Source organism: Erithacus rubecula (assembly GCF_903797595.1).
Source record: "Erithacus rubecula genome assembly, chromosome: 27".
Taxonomy (NCBI): domain Eukaryota; kingdom Metazoa; phylum Chordata; class Aves; order Passeriformes; family Muscicapidae; genus Erithacus; species Erithacus rubecula.
Genome location: NC_136679.1, coordinates 274,930 through 288,682, shown reverse-complemented (window position 1 = coordinate 288,682; position 13,753 = coordinate 274,930). Strand labels below are relative to the sequence as shown.

At 66.4% G+C, this 13,753-nt stretch overlaps 1 protein-coding gene and 2 pseudogenes across 3 annotated transcripts in view; 1 reads left to right on the top strand and 2 right to left on the bottom strand.

The window, feature by feature from the left end:
* The first annotated feature begins 4,325 nt into the window (after positions 1 to 4,325).
* Positions 4,326 to 7,461, top strand: LOC306812889 (ataxin-7-like protein 3; annotated as a pseudogene). Its single transcript, XR_013777855.1, has 11 exons — positions 4,326 to 4,472; positions 4,943 to 5,114; positions 5,453 to 5,550; positions 5,723 to 5,745; positions 5,823 to 5,868; positions 6,095 to 6,126; positions 6,234 to 6,302; positions 6,482 to 6,524; positions 6,605 to 6,674; positions 6,962 to 7,094; positions 7,192 to 7,461. The product of XR_013777855.1 is annotated as an ataxin-7-like protein 3 (transcript).
* Positions 7,462 to 9,291: 1,830 nt separating this feature from the next.
* Positions 9,292 to 10,485, bottom strand: LOC306812877 (transmembrane and ubiquitin-like domain-containing protein 2). Its single transcript, XM_079327800.1, is given in 5 exon segments — positions 9,292 to 9,360; positions 9,362 to 9,465; positions 9,468 to 9,670; positions 9,985 to 10,174; positions 10,177 to 10,485. Coding segments are annotated over 5 exon segments (822 nt in total). The 5' UTR covers positions 10,448 to 10,485; the 3' UTR covers positions 9,292 to 9,306.
* Positions 10,486 to 11,946: 1,461 nt separating this feature from the next.
* The window catches only part of LOC306812888 (ankyrin repeat and SOCS box protein 16-like), a 4,112-nt pseudogene continuing 2,305 nt past the window's right edge, over positions 11,947 to 13,753 (bottom strand). Inside the window, exons 5-7 of the transcript in view lie at positions 13,054 to 13,571; positions 12,866 to 12,979; positions 11,947 to 12,235 (exon numbers count right to left, since the gene is read on the bottom strand). The product of the transcript in view is annotated as an ankyrin repeat and SOCS box protein 16-like (transcript). The remainder of the gene's footprint in view (positions 12,236 to 12,865; positions 12,980 to 13,053; positions 13,572 to 13,753) is intronic.

Here is a 13,753-nt window from a genome sequence, read left to right as displayed (position 1 = left end):
TTATAAACAAGAAAGATCCATCTTTTATTTTTCATTTCCCCCTGCCCCTTCTCCTTGCCCTCCTCCCCCGTTTTCCTCTCTGTCTCTGCTGAAGCTGCTCCTCTCCCTCCGTTCCAAATCCTGGGGGGGGGCCAGAGCTCCCCTCGCCCCAGTTAATCCCAGTTACCACCAGTTCATGTCCCCCCCGGGGCCATGCTGTAAATATTGGTGTGGTTTGGGTTTATTTGGGGGGTTGGTGCCCCTTTCCCGGGAGGGGATGGGGCCGTGGGGCCCGGGGTGGGTGCATGGGGGGTCTGTTAGGGCCCCCCCTTTTTTTTAAGCAGACACGAGCACCAGCAATCCCACGGCACCTCCCTGCAGGGTTCTGTCCCCCCACCCCCTGCCACCCCCAAAACCTACCCAGTGGCACTGGGGACCCCCACTCTGTTTGGGGGGGCTCGAGATTTGTTCTTTGTGCCCCCCCTGCCCTGTCCCTGGAGAGGAGCTGGGCTTTGGGGGGCCCCAGAGAAGGGGCTGGGGGTTTTCTCTCTAGGACTGTAATTTAGCCATTTTTCTCTGCACCCAAATCTCTGCAGGGCTGGGGGGCTGCAGGGGGGCCCTGCTGCAGGTTTGGGGTTTTTAGGGGAGTCCCCACCCCCCCAGCACCCCAAATCCAGCCCCCCGCAAAGACTTTGGGACCCCCTCGATGCTGAGGGGGGTGGGGGCAGCTCCCCTCGTCCTGGCCTGGGTTTGGGCTGAAAAATCACCATTTTGGGCCAGCTGAGCCCGAGCTGGGGGCAGGGGGTGCAGCTCGGACAATCCCCCCGAGTCCCCCGGGACCGGGGCCCCGGAGAGACCCCAGGTGGTGTCCCCACCCCCCCCCAGTGTCTGTCTGTCCGTCCCTCTGTCCCCCCTCCCCCCTACCCCAATCCATTTGGGATTTCCCTTTCATTTTCTTCCCAATTTTTAATCGCCGCCCCTCCCAAAATCCCCTAAGGGGAACCCCCCCCATCCCTTTTTTTCTGCTGAATGTACCCAGCGCCGTCGTGTTTTAGTGGATGTGTTTTTAGTACAAAAAAAAAGACAAAAAAAAAAAAAAAATTTAAACCCCACCTTTTTTTTCCCCTTACCTTTTTTTCTGTTAAAAAAAAAAAAAAAAGGTAAAAAAAAAAATGAAATAATAAAAAAGAAAAATTCTTACAGCGCCGACAGTTTGGGAGGGGGGAGAAAATGTTTGCGCTGCAAGAGAATTCCTGAGTGCATTTTGGCACTGCCACAAAATCCCGGGATCCTTTAGATGGAAGTTCTTGTGAATTACGTTAAAAAAAAAAAGGCAAAAAAACAAAAAAAAAAAAAAAAAGAATAAAAAAAAAAATCATCTTTTTTTTCTAATATTTAAAGAGTGTTTTTGTAGGTTTAAAAAAAAGACAAAAAAAAAAGGAAAAAAAAAAGAAAAATAATAATAATCCCGACTCGGAATTTGTACGGCTGAGCGGGATGCGGGGGTTGTGTCCCCGGTTTCCCGGTTTGCTTGGGGTTTCAGTTCTTTTTGGTTTTTTTTTTTTATTTTTGAGTTTTTTGGGGTTTTTTTGTTTTTCCTTTTTTTTTTTTTTTTTTTTTCTTTTTTTTTTTTTTTTTTTTTTTTTTTTTTTTTGTATAATAAAGTGAAAAATAATGTTTCTGTTCTCATGTCATTACTATAAAAAATAAAATTTTAGGAAAAAAAAAAAAAGGACAAGCGTGAGGAGTGTTCTTCCTCCTTTCTGTGGGATCCGCTGTGGGATGGGACCCCTTGGGGTCATTTTTGGGGGTTGTGGGGCACTGGGGGCTCCCCAGCGGGTTGGGATCTGGAATGTCACCGGGGTCTCGTAGTGGGGTCTGCAGGGATGAGGGTCGGGGGATCGCTGGGGATGGGGGAACCACCCGGACCGGTGACCTGGGAGAACCGGGGGGTCCGGGAGTGGGATCCGAGGGGCACCGGGGGTGCGGGGAGGGTCCTGGGGGTGCGGGGCTTTGGGGAGCGGGATTTTGGGGTTTTGGGGTGCGGGATTTTGGGGTTTGGGGTGCGGGATTTTTGGGGTTTGGGGTGCGGGATTTTGGGGTTTGGGGTGCGGGATTTTGGGTTTTGGGGTGCGGGATTTTGGGGTTTTGGGGTGCGGGATTTTTTGGGGTTGGGGTGCGGGATTTGGGGTTTTGGGTGCGGGATTTTGGGGTTTTGGGGTGCGGGATTTTGGGGGTTTTTGGGGTGCGAGATTTTGGGGTTTTGGGGTGCGGGATTTTGGGGGGTTTGGGGTGCGGGATTTTTGGGGTTTTGGGGTGCGGGATTTTGGGGGTTTTGGGGTGCGGGATTTTGGGGGTTTTGGGGTGCGGGGTCCCCGCCAGGCCCCGCCCCGTTCAGGCCCCGCCCCGTTCAGACCCCGCCCCCCGCGCCTCTGCCGGGGCCCCGCGCGGCGCCGGCGGCTCCGCCCGCTTCCATTGGCCGCCGCCGCTGACGGCGCCTCCCCATTGGCCCGCGGCCGGGGGGGCGCGGGCCCAGCCGTGCGGCGCGCCGGGCGCGCCGCCCCGCCCCTCCCTCCCGCCTCACCCCCCTGGGCCGCCGCCGCCGCCGGGCGGAGGCTCCGCCAGGCCCGGCCCGGCCCCGCACGGCCCGCACGGCCCCCGACCATGGCCAGCCGCCGCCGGGCCCCGCGCTGGAGCGGCGGGGGGCGCTGAGCCGGCCCCGCACCGGCCTCGGCCCCGGCGGACCCTCCGTGCCGGTGAGTGACCGCCCGGCGCGGCCCTGCCCGGCGCCGCGGCCCCGCCGCACCGGAGAGGGAACCGGAGAGGGCCCCGCTGGCCCCGCCCGGGACCTCCCCCTCGGCTCGGGGGGACCCCGGGACCCTCCCGGCACCGCCCCGCCCGTGCCCTCCGCCCCCGGCCCCTTCCCTGCGACCCCCAGGTCCCGCGCCCCCTCCCCCGCAGGCTGTGCCTGAGCGCCCCCGGGGCCCCCCAGACCTGCTGGGGGCTCTGGGATCCCCTTCCCTGCCCCCCCCTCCGCCGAGTCCCCTCAGCCCTCTCTGGGCCCCCAGCACCACCGAGACCCTCCCGGCCCTGCCATCTCCCCTCCCCCATTTTCCTGTTCTTCGCTCCACTCCCCGAGCCCCCGGCCCCTCCCTTGTCTCCCCCAGACCTGCGGGAGCCCCCCTGAGCGGCCTTTAGCCCCCCTTTCCTGTCCTGCCACCCCCACCCTCCTCTCCCTGGACCACCCTGGACCCCCAGGCCCTGAGAACCCTCATTCCTACCCCAAAACCTTATCCTGAGCCCCCCTGAGCCTCCCCCTGAGCCCCCCAGCCCTATGGGAGACCGCCTGAGCCCCCCCTGCTCCCCTTCCATTTTCTGCCTCAGCCTGAAGGGGTCCTGGGGGCCGAGCCAATCCCAGCCCCTGTTTCCTCTTTCTGCTGTGGAAGGAAGAAATCCTTGAATCAGAAATCCTTGGATCAGAAATCCGTGGATCAGAAATCCGTGGATCAGAAATCCCTGGGGGGTGAACGGGGGATGTGGAGGCCTCTCCTCTGTCCCCCCCATCCCCGTGGCTGGCCAGAGCCCCCTGCCCCGTGACAATCAGGGGTCAGCACCGTTGGCTGCTGGGAGTGTCTGACCACGAGTTTGGGGTTTTTGGACTCTCATTTTTGGGGGGCACACGGTGCTCCCCTCCCTGCCCTGTCTCCCCTTCATCTGCTGCAAGGGAGGGTGATGCAGCAAAACCCACCCCCTCTGGGAGGGGGCAGTTTGGGGAACCCACCCCCTCTGGGGGGGGCAGTTTGGGGAACCCACCCCCTCTGGGAGGGGGCAGTTTGGGGACACCCCGAGTCCCCTGTGCTCCCCTAAAATCCAGAGACAATGGGGGGTGAGATGGGGCTCCTGGGGGGTCTGACACTTTGTGCAGGCTGGGCATGTCCCCAGCTGGCCTGAGGACAACAGGATGGACACAGGGGACACAGGGGACACCCCGCCCTGGGCAGCCAGTGCCCCCCACTCGCCTGGGGAGGGACATCCCTGAGCCCCCCACTTCACTCCCGGAGGGTTTAACCCCGGGGCTCTTTCTCTTGGGGCAATGCCAGTAGGATTTTGGCTGGGAAGGGGGTCGGGAGGGGTCTGCAGGAGGGGGCTCAGGTGCCAGTGAGACCCCCCGTGCCCCCAGCCCCCCGTGTCCCGTGCTATGAGCGTTCAGCGTGACTTCTCCGCAAGCAGCTGCAAATGAAAATGGAGGATATGTCTTTGTCTGGCCTGGATAACAGCAAACGGAGGTGAGCTGCCCCCTCGGGGGTCTGTCTGTCCCCTGGGGAGTGTCCCCCTGTCCCTAACAGCCCCTGGGCCCCCAGGCCATCGCACACGAGATCTACACAGAGCTGGTGGAGGATGCCTGCCTGGGGCTGTGCTTCGAGGTGCACGGGCTGTCAAGTGTGGCTACTTCTTCCTGGATGACACAGACCCCGACAGCATGAAGGACTTTGGTGAGCCCCCCCCCTCCCTGAGTGGGGGTGACACTGGTGACAGGGACATAGCCCCAGAGAGGCCGTTCCCACACACAGGGATTGGGTTTGAGGGGCATTGAACACCCAACACTGACCAGACTGTCTCAGGGGGGTTAATGGGGGGGTCAGTGAGCCCCTGAATGTGGAGCTGGGGGGGTCAGTGAGTCCCTGAGTGTGGAGCTGGGGGGTCAGTGAGCCCCTGAATGGTGCTGGGGGGTCACTGAACCCCTGAATGTGGTAATGGGGGGGTCAGTGAACCCCTGAATGTGGAGCTGGGGGCCCAGCTGGGGTGCAGAGCGGGTGGGAGGTGGCACAGCCCCCCCGGCAGCGCTGCTGCTGCTTTCAGCCCCCCGAGTCCCGCTGAGGCTGTGGGGAGGCTGTGGCAGCCCCAGGGACCCCCAGAGCAGACTGGGGGGTGTCAGGGCAGGGCTGAGCGTGTCCCCCCGCAGAGATCGTGGACCAGCCGGGCGTGGACATCTTCGGGCAGGTGTACAACCAGTGGAAGAACAAGGAGTGCGTGTGCCCCAACTGCAGCCGCAGCATCGCCGCCTCGCGCTTCGCCCCGCACCTGGAGAAGTGCCTGGGCATGGGGCGCAACAGCAGCCGCATCGCCAACCGCAGGTGGGGCTGGGGACGGGCACGGGGGGCTGGGGGTGCCTGGGGCTCCCCCTGTGCTGCTGTGGGTGGGCTCTGGTGAGCCTGGGATATCAGTTTGGCATCTGGCTCTCCCCAGTCCTTCCTTTCCATCGTGCGGCTGTGGGGGTGTCCAGCTTGGTTCTCTTGTTCCTCCTTGCCAGTCTGGGAACCCCAGGTCCTCTGTCCCCCCTTGGGGGGCTGCTGGGGACTCCTGTCTGGATCCCGGGGTGCAGGGGGGGATGGGAGGTGCAGGATGGATCCCGGGGTGCAGGGGGGGACGTGGGGCAGACCCCAGCCATGATCTCCCTCCCCTCCCCGCTCAGGATCGCCAGCAGCAACAACCTGAACAAGTCTGAGAGTGACCAGGAGGACAACGATGACATCAATGACAACGACTGGTCCTATGGCTCTGAGAAGAAAGGTGGGGGGGTCCCTGCTGTCCTGAGGGGTGGCGGACACGTCCTGCTGCCCCTGCCCCTGAACCCTGCCCCTGGGTGGGTGTGTAGGGGGGTCCCAGCCCTGGGGAGGCCCTGGGCTAGGGGTCACATCCCCTGGAAAAGGTGAAATCTTCCTTTCTGTGTCTGTCCCCACAGCAAAGAAGAGGAAATCGGATAAGGTGAGGGGGTGAGGGGGTGCAGGGGCGGGGGGCGCGGGGCAGGACACAGGACACCCCAACACCCCGTCTCGTTGCAGAACCCCAACTCGCCCCGCAGGTCCAAGTCCCTGAAACACAAAAATGGTGAGGGGGCGGGCTGCTGCCCTGGGGTGGGGCTAAAAACAAGGGAGGGGCTCACAGAATTGGGCGGGGCTTGTGTGGGTGGGGCACGTGTAGGGGTGGGGTTTTCAGTGGGTGGGGCACTGATGGGCGGGGCAGCTGCAGTGGGTGGGGTCTGTGGGGAAGCAGTGGCCGTGGGAGGGGGCTCGGGGTCCCAGGCAGGGACCCCCCTCACCTTCCTCCCTCCCAGGCGAGATCGGCGGGAACCCCGATCCCTTCAAGGTGAGCCTGGGATGGGGGACACGGCTGCCAGTCCCTCCTCTGCCTCCCCAGGGGGTCTGTGGCCCCCAGGAGGGCCCCCCAGCCCTGAGCTGCTCTCTGCCCCCCAGTACAGCAACTCAGCTGGCATCAACTACGAGACGCTGGGCCCCGAGGAGCTGCGGACGCTGCTGACCACGGTGTGGGGCTGGGGGATTGGGGGGCACCACAGGGGAGGGACCCCGGGATCTGCCACTGGGGTGGGAATGGGGACTGCAGCACTGGGGCAGTGGACACAGCACTGGGGACTGGGGGGCTGCAGTGATGGTGCAGGGGTCACTCACCTGTCCCCCCCAAACTCACTGTCCTTCCCTCCCAGCAATGCGGGGTCATCTCTGAAACACCAAGAAGATGTGCACCAGGTGAGGCCCGGCCCTGCTCACTCTGGGGGTCCCCAGGGCCCGTGGGAGGGGGAGCCCCCCCTCAGTGCTGTCTGTCCCAGGTCCCTGCGGTGTCCCCAGCACACGGATGAGCAGCAGGGCAGTCCGTGTGTACCTCCTCGGGCCCTCGGCGTAAGTGCCTGCAGCCTGGGGGTCCTGGGGATGGTTTTGGGGGTCCTGGGGGGTCCCTGGGAGGTCTCTGGGGGTCCCTGGGAGGTCTCTGGGGGTCCCGGGGGGGTCTCTGTGCCATGGGACAGGGGCTGGGGGCGCTGCATGGGGTGCTCAGCAGGGGCTGGGGATGGGGACAGGGCTGGGATTGGGATTTGTTGGGATTTGTGGCGGGGGCTGGGCTGAGCCCTGGGGCGCCCCCTGGCATCTGGGGGGCTCTGTGCCCACACCCCCTGTGGCACCTGCGGCAGGTCCCTGCCCGAGGCCGAGGGCAGCGTGGAAATGACAGCTTCGAGGTGGCCGAGAGCCAGCGCGCTGATGAGCCGCCTGCAGTGGGACGGCGCCTCCGACATCTCCCCTCCGACTCGGCCTCCTCCAAAGCCAGTGAGTGCTGGGGCTGGGGGCAACTGGGGCACCCCAGGGCAATGCCCCTCTGAGGGGCAACCCTGACCCCCCCCATTTCTTCTTTTCCCCTCCCCAGGTACAAACAACTCCGAGTCCGCAAGACCAAGAAGAAGAAGCCGCACCTGGGGCTGGTGAGCGGCCCCCGGGCTCGGCTCCAGCAAGAAGAAGAAGCCCAAGCCCCCCGCCCCCCACACCCCCAGCATCTACGACGACATCAACTGAGCCCCAGGGAGCTGGGGAGGGGCAGGACGGACAGAGGGACGGACAGAGGGATGGGCAGGGGCGGGGCCAGCCCTGGCACCACACAGGGAACTCGGTCACTGCTGGAGTGGGGCTGGGTTGGGGAGCCCCCATTCGTGCCCCCCGTCCTGCCCCTGCCCCGGTGCCTCTATTTATTCTGTGACACTTTTTGTACCTGGGGCTCCCATGGGGGCATCTCCCTCAGACATGGGGGTACAGCCCCCCCCTTCCCTCCCAGCTCCCCCAAACCCCCCCACACCACTCCTCACTTACCCAATGGGGTGGGGCACCTGGACACCCTGGACAGGTCCGGGCCTGGGTCAGGGTGTTGTGAATCCCCCCTGCCCTGGGGTTTTGGCTGAGCCCCCCACTCGGGCTGCCCCCCCTCCTGCCCCGGGCTGGCTCAGGAGAGGGGTCACACTGGAGGGGGTGTTTCCCACTCACAGAAAACTGGGCACCCCCTCACCCCCCAAAATCTGCTCAGCTGTGCCTGTATTCAGTTGTGGGGTCCTGGGGCCTGGCAGTGCCCCAGGGGGGTCACAGGGGGCTGCATGCTGCATCCTTCATGTTTGGGGCTGTTTGGGGTGGGTCTGGGGGTAGGGGGAGCTGCTGTGACCATCCCTGTGCCAACTGTTTGGGGAAGGGGGACCCCAACCTGCCAGGCACCTCTGGGGGGAGCTGGGAATGGAGCAAAGCTGGGGGGAGCACAGCCCGACTCCAGCACAGAGCCCCCCCTCTAGTGTCCCCAGGGCAGCTCCACATCCCCTCCTGGGGACCCCCACAGGCTCTGCTGTTGTTTGGGGGGGCTGGGACCAGCGCCCCACCTGCGGGCAGGGGGGGACGGGTCCCTCTGGCTGGGTCCAGGTCAGCCCTGCCCGGGACCCCTCCCCTCCTGTTCTCCCACCACAGGGGCCGTGGGGGGCAGCGTTGGGTCCATCCCCTCTGCTGCCCCTCCCATGGCTGTCTGCCCCCCCGTTTGGCCATATGTCCCGGGGGGGCTGTGTCTGCCCCCACTCCTGCCCTGGCTCATCCTCTCGCTGGGACTCAGAATTATGGTGCTCTCGACTCTGGATTCACTATTGTTTTCAAACTGCTGCTAAAGCTGGGCTGGGGGTCCTGCAGAGCCCCGGGCACCTCAGAACTGCGTGGGGCCCCCCGTGTGCTCCCACGCTGGGGCTGGGGGCTCTGGCCACGGCATGCTGAGCTGGCCTTCGTGTGCCCCGGGGCCCATGGACGGGGCTGTGGGCACCCAAAAACCCGGGGAGCACCCCAAACTGCCTGGGGGGGCACGGCGAGCTGGAGGGGTGGGGGCAGCCTGAGCCCCTTCAGCTCAGGAGAGGCGCTGCAATTTGGGGTCCAGGGGCTTGGGGGGCTCAGACCGTGCCCTGTGACCCCCAGGTGTCCCCCACCCCCCCCCCCGGTGTTTCTGTGTGTCCCCCCGCAGGGGAGCTGAGCCCTTGTGAGGTCTGTGTGTCCCGTGCGTGGGTTGTGGCTGCCCCTGTAAATAAAACTGCATCTTGACTTGGTATCTCTGGCATTCATTATGGCTCATTAATTAAGCAGGGCCTTTATCCACCCACCCACCCATTTCCCCCACTTCATTCACCACAGGTGGGGCTGGATTTGTTTTTATAACCCCCCAAAAGTGTGGGTGGGTGGGTGGGGAGAGCAGCCCCAGGGCAGGAAGGCAACCACTGGGGTGACTTGACACCTTTTATTTGCTTTAAAAAGTCCTTTTTTTGGGGCTTGGGAAGAAGCCACTGCCCGTTCCAGTGCTGTCCCACTCCCCCAGAGCTGGGATTGGGGCTGGCGGATGGAGTTTGGGGAGGGGGGCACAGCCCATTTTTGGGGGGTAAAGTCCGGCAGCAGGGCGTGGTAGCTCCAGTCTCGGAAGGAGGACGGGGACACGGGGCACAGGGACCCCGCGGTGCCCCCCGCGGTGCCCCCCGCCTCAGCCCGCCTGCCCGTACACCCCGAAGGCCAGGAAGGTGACCAGCACGGTGACAACCGATCAGGGACACGGTGGCCGGCGCCGTGAAGAGCTGCCGGTAGTTGATGCGGAAATACCAGCCCAGCGCCAGCACCACCATCACGGTGGGCACCATCAGCGTCCCCCGGCCAGCGGCAGCGCGGGGGCGGCGGCGGGGCCGGGCTCGGGCAGGGCGGGGGCGGCCGCGCCGCCGCCCCGGCAGCGGTGACAGTGGATGACACAGTTGTCGGTGATGCGCAGCGAGCGCAGCGTCCGCGCCTGGTCCTGCAGCAGCTGCCCGCGGTAGATGAGCTTCATCTGGCTCTCCTGGCCCGGGAAGCACTTGCTGCGGGAGGAGGAACAGCTTGGGGGTGGCACTGAGGCGCTCCTGGGGTGGAAACCCCCCAGTGCTGCACGGGGAGGGGACGGCGACGGCACTGCCACCGCCACCTCTTCCAAACTTCTCGTTTTCAAGCCCACACCCCTCGGTATTTTTGGCACAGCCAAAAATAAAACCACAGGCTTCAATAAAATATAAAATCACAGGGTAAAACTACAGGCTTTTATCTCAAGAGGGATAAAAGCCCTCCCCCGTTCCGTGGAGGGGGCTGTTTGCTGCAGGGGGGGCGCAGCCAGGCTGGCCCGTCCCTCGGGACTCACCTCTTGAGAATCCCCACGGTGTCCTCGGGCCGGGCCACCGCCACCTCCTCGGTGTCGTTGAGGAACTTGAGGCGGATCTTGATGAGCCCGGGACACGCGTCCCCCGCCGCGGGGGCGCCGGGCTCGGCGGCGCTTGGGGACGCGCTCCGGCCGGGATCCGGGCCGGGATCCGGGGGGCTCCCGCTGTCCCCCGCGCCGCCGCCCCCCTTCCTCCTCCGCTTTCTCCGCGTTCTGGGGGTCTGGGGGGCTCCGGGGCCTCGGCCGCCCCGCGGGCCCCGCGTAGGGCGGGAGGGGCGAGGCGGATCACGGCCCCGTCCCCGGTGCCCAGGAGCTGGCTGCTGCCATCGGCCACGTACGTGGAGAGCCAGGCCAGCACCAGCGCCAGCAGCAGCGCGGCCACCCCGGCCACCAGCGTCACCTCGTCCCCCAGCCCCGGGATGAGGGGCGCGCCCGGGGGCTCCATCTGCGCCGCCCCCCGCCTCTACCCCGCCTCGACCTCCCGGTGCCGGTGCACCGAGCCGTGCGGGGACCCCCGGCGCTGCCCCGGTGCCACCTTGGGGCTCAGGACAGGGACACCGCAGGGACGGGAGCTGCTCGCTCGCTGCGGATTTTCCTCCTCGCCGCCGCGGCGCCGAAGCGGCAGCGCTGCGCTCACGGTCCCGGGCGGGCGGAGGCTCCGGAGGGTTCCCGCGGCCCCTCGGTGCCCAGCGGGCAGGCTCAGGCCATCCCCGACCTGCACGGAGCAGAGCGGCGCGGTCAGCGCGGCCGGCGGGAGGAACCGGCGCGGTCGCTGCCCGTGCCCGGGGTCCGGTGTGTCCCTACCGGTCCCGGTGCGTCCGGGGGTCTCCACCGGCCCGGGGGTGCCGCTGTGTCCCTGTCAGCCCCCGCGGTCCCGGGGTGTCCCCGCCATCCCCGGGGGTCCGGGGTGTCCCCGCCATCCCGGGGGTCCCGGTGCCCCCCCCACTCACCGCCTCCCGCCGCCGCCCGCGCGCCGGAAGCGCCACGTCACAGAGCGCCGCCGCCAGGGGGCGGGAGCGGCCGCGGGCGCGCGGGGATTACGTCATACCACAGTCAATGGGCGGGGTCAAGGGAGGAGGAGCTATCGCGACACGCCCCGAGTGGGCGGGTCTGGGAATGGGAGGGGCCAGTGTGATGGGCGGGGTCATTTTGGTGGGCGGAGTCACTGACAGAGGGGCGGTGCCGCGGGAACATCGTGGGAACCCTCGGTCTGACTCCCCCACCACTGGTCCTGGGCAGGACCGGACACCGCCGGACACCGCCGGACAGCCCGGACACCCCCGGACACCGCCGGACACCACGGACACCGCCGGACAGCCCCGGACACCCCCGGACACCCCGGACACCCCGGACACCGCCGGACACCCCGGACACCCCCGGACACCGCCGGACAGCCCCGGACACCCCCGGACACCCCGGACACCACGAACACCGCCGGACACCCCCGGACACCCCGGACACCGCCGGACACCCCCGGACACCGCCGGACACCGCCGGACACCCCCGACACCCGGACACACGACACCCCCGGACACCGCCCCACCCCGGACACCCTGGACCCGCCGGACATCCTGGACACCCCGGACACCGCCGGACACCACGGACCGCCGGACACCGCCGGACACCCGGACACCCCGGACACCACGGACACCCCGGACCGCCAGACACCCCGGACACCCCGGACACCGCCGGACACCCCCGGACATCCCCGGACACCGCCGGACACCGCCGGACACCGCCGGACAGCCCGGACACCGCCGGACACCCCCGGACACCTCGCGGCTGTCACCCCCCCACGGTCCCCACATCGCCCAGCGTCCATCTGTCCCCTCCCCACCACCTGTGACCCCCTGGCTCTGTCCCCCCTCATTCCCTGTGCCACCCCAGTCCCTGTCCCCACAGCCACCGTCCCCACCCTGGTCCACAGCGACAAAGAGCCTCAAGAGCCACCTCTGCCACGTCCTTTATTGTCACCAGGCCACGGAGGGGACGCAGCAAGCGGAGGGGACACATGAAGGGGGCACCAGCAGGGACACATGCAGCGCCCTCAGGAGATGAGCCCCTCGATGGGCAGCTGGAGGTAGCGGCGCAGGGGGGGTGGCAGCGCCAGCCTGGGGACAGCGGTGTGACAGCGCGCGCCCAGGTGCCGCCGGATGGCCACACGCGCCAGGTGCTGCAGCCGCCGCGGCCGCCCCGCCATGCGCACGGCCGAGGAGTAGAACTCACAGTGCTCCTGCTCGGGGGGACACGGGGGGCAGCGGGCTGGGGCTGGGACACGGGCACAGCCCAGGACACCCCAGGACACCCCAGGACACCCCAGTACATCCCAGGACACTCTAGTACAGCCCAGGACACCCCAGGACAATACAGGACACCCCAGGACATCCCAGGACATCCCAGTACATCCCAGGACACTCTAGTACAGCCCAGGACACCCCAGGACAATACAGGACACCCCAGGACAATACAGGACACTCCAGGACACCCCAGGACACTCCAGGACACCCAGGACACCCAGGACACTCCAGGACACCCCAGGACAATACAGGACACCCCAGGACCACTCCAGAACACCCCAGGACATCCCAGGACACTCTAGTACAGCCCAGGACATCCCAGGACACTCCAGGACATCCCAGTACACCCCAGGACATCCCAGGACACCCCAAAACACTTCAGGACACCCCAGGACATCTCAGGACACCCCAGTACACCCTAGGACATCCAGGACCACTCCAGGACACTCCAGGACACCCCAGGACACCCCAGGACATCCCAGAGTACCCCAGGACACCTCAGGACACCCCAGTGACACCCCATGGACACCCCAGGACACCCCGGGACACCCCAGGACACCCCTTACCTCCCAGAGCTCGGGGGGCACGGCCTCCACCCAGCTTTGGGCGGGGGGCACACGGTCGTAGGCGTTGAGCATCACCTCCAGCGCCGGGGGGTGCTGGCAGCACAGCCTGAGCATCTGCCAGCAGAGCCGTGTCACCCCTGCGGCCCCGCCACCCGCCACCCCCCGTGCCCCCCGTGCCCCGTGCCCACCTTGGGGTGCGCGGGCAGGGCTCCGTGGTCGAGCAGCAGCGCGATGGTTTCCTCGGGCCGCTGCTGGCGGTACTCGAGCACGGCGTGCAGGGCGCAGTCCATCGGGGTGTCGCCGGCGCCGTTGGGGACGGGTGGCGTCGGCGCACGTGGCGCAGCAGCAGCCGGGCCAGCGCGGGGTGCCCGTTGGCACAGGCGTTGTGCAGCGGCGTGTGGCCCTTGCGCCCCGCGCCCCGGGCTCGGCGCCGGCCCGCCAGCAGCCGCTCGGCCACAGCAGGAAACGCTCGGCGTCCTCGGGCGCTCGGCAGCGGCGGCCGCCGCGTTCAGGGGGGTCTAGCCTGGTGGGTGCGCTGCGAGGGGTCGGCGCCGTGGTGCAGGTACAGCTCCACGTGGGCCACCAGCCCCTGCGCGCGCGCCACGTGCAGGGCTGTCACCTGCCGCCGCGCGTGCCAGGTTCACCTGCGCCCCGTGCGCCAGCAGCAGCTCCGCACATGGAGCGACGGGGGAAGGGTGAGGGGACACTTCGGAGAGACGCGGCACCCGTGGGGCACCCGGGGACCTCCCAGGACAGCCCAGATGCGCGGGTGGGCAGGAGTGAGGATTTCGGGGCGGGGGTCTCACCCGCAGGTGCCCCCCGTACCTGAGGGTGTGCGGCGCCGTGCAGAGGTGCAGCGGGGCCGAGCCGTCGGCGCTCAGCACGTTG